General features: G+C 64.9%; 1 protein-coding gene across 3 annotated transcripts in view; it reads right to left on the bottom strand.

Annotated features, from left to right (window-relative positions):
- The window catches only part of NRM (nurim), a 15,282-nt gene extending 14,608 nt beyond the window's left edge, over positions 1-674 (bottom strand). For 2 of the 3 annotated variants that reach the window (XR_011205111.1, XM_069241949.1), the window contains exon 1: positions 21-674. Coding sequence is in view for 2 of the 3 variants with exons in the window: in XM_069241949.1 (XP_069098050.1) it covers positions 21-156 (136 nt within the window). In the remaining variant the exon portion in view is untranslated. The remainder of the gene's footprint in view (positions 1-20) is intronic. The other variant, XM_069241950.1, reaches the window with a different exon arrangement.
- Positions 675-1,446: the final 772 nt, after the last annotated feature.

Below are 1,446 nucleotides of genomic sequence, written 5' to 3'. Positions count from 1 at the left end.
CGGGTTCGGGGGTCACTCACCCGGGGCCCCCTCCACGAAGACGGCCCGGAGGGTCAGGAAGCGGATGAACTCGAGGCCGGTGCCGAAGAGCAGGAGGAAGGAGGCGAGGGCCGAGCCCCCCAGGGCCAGCGAGCCGAGCCAGGACACCCCCGCCATGGAGGAGAGAGAGGAGGGAAAGGGGGGGGGGGGAGACTGGGGAGAGAGAGAAGGAGGGAGGGGAGTGCAGAGGAGAATGAGTGGAGGGAGGAGACTGCGGAGAGAGAGAGGGAGGGAGGGGAGTGCAGAGGGTTGGAGGAGAGAGAGGAGAGAAAGGGGGGGGGAGGAGACTGGGGAGAGAGAGAGAAGGAGGGAGGGGAGTGCAGAGGGTTGGAGGAGAGAGAGGAGGGAAAGGGGGGGGGGAGGAGACTGGGGAGAGAGAGAAGGAGGGAGGGGAGTGCAGAGGAGAATGAGTGGAGGGAGGCCTGGGCGGGAGAGGAGGTCTGAGGAGGGAGGGCAGATTGAAGGAATGGAGTAGAGGGAAGGGAGGAGACTGGGGAGAGAGAGAGGGAGGGAGGGGAGTGCAGAGGGTTGGAGGAGAGAGAGGAGGGAAAGGGGGGGGGGAGACTGAAGGGAGGGAGGAGACTGGGGAGAGAGAGAGGGAGGGAGGGGAGTGCAGAGGGTTGGAGGAGAGAGAGGAGGGAAAGGGGGGGGGGGAGACTGAAGGGAGGGAGGAGACTGGGGAGAGAGAGAGGGAGGGAGGGGAGTGCAGAGGGTTGGAGGAGAGAGAGGAGGGAAAGGGGGGGGGGAGACTGAAGGGAGGGAGGAGACTGGGGAGAGAGAGAGGGAGGGAGGGGAGTGCAGAGGAGAATGAGTGGAGGGAGGAGACTGCGGAGAGAGAGAGGGAGGGGGCTGGGGAGGAAGAGAGGGAGGGGGCTGGGGAGAGAGAGAGAAGGAGGGAGGGGAGTGCAGAGGGTTGGAGGAGAGAGAGGAGGGAAAGGGGGGGGGGAGGAGACTGGGGAGAGAGAGAGAAGGAGGGAGGGGAGTGCAGAGGAGAATGAGTGGAGGGAGGAGACTGCGGAGAGAGAGAGGGAGGGAGGGGAGTGCAGCGGGTTGGAGGAGAGAGAGGAGGGAAAGGGGGGGGGAGGAGACTGGGGAGAGAGAGAAGGAGGGAGGGGAGTGCAGAGGAGAATGAGTGGAGGGAGGAGACTGCGGAGAGAGAGAGGGAGGGGGCTGGGGAGGAAGAGAGGGAGGGGGCTGGGGAGAGAGAGAGAAGGAGGGAGGGGAGTGCAGAGGGTTGGAGGAGAATGAGTGGAGGGAGGCCTGGGCGGGAGAGGAGGTCTGAGGAGGGAGGGCAGATTAAAGATAGTGGGGCGGGAGGGCAGTGTATGGAGAGAGTCAGGGAGAGAGGAGGTCTGAGGAGAGAGGGCACATTGAAGAAAGGGAGGAGGCTGGGGAGGGAGAGGGAGG

This window comes from Pleurodeles waltl, chromosome 6 (assembly GCF_031143425.1).
Source record: "Pleurodeles waltl isolate 20211129_DDA chromosome 6, aPleWal1.hap1.20221129, whole genome shotgun sequence".
Classification (NCBI taxonomy): Eukaryota; Metazoa; Chordata; class Amphibia; order Caudata; family Salamandridae; genus Pleurodeles; species Pleurodeles waltl.
This window is presented reverse-complemented; position numbering and strand designations above follow the sequence as displayed.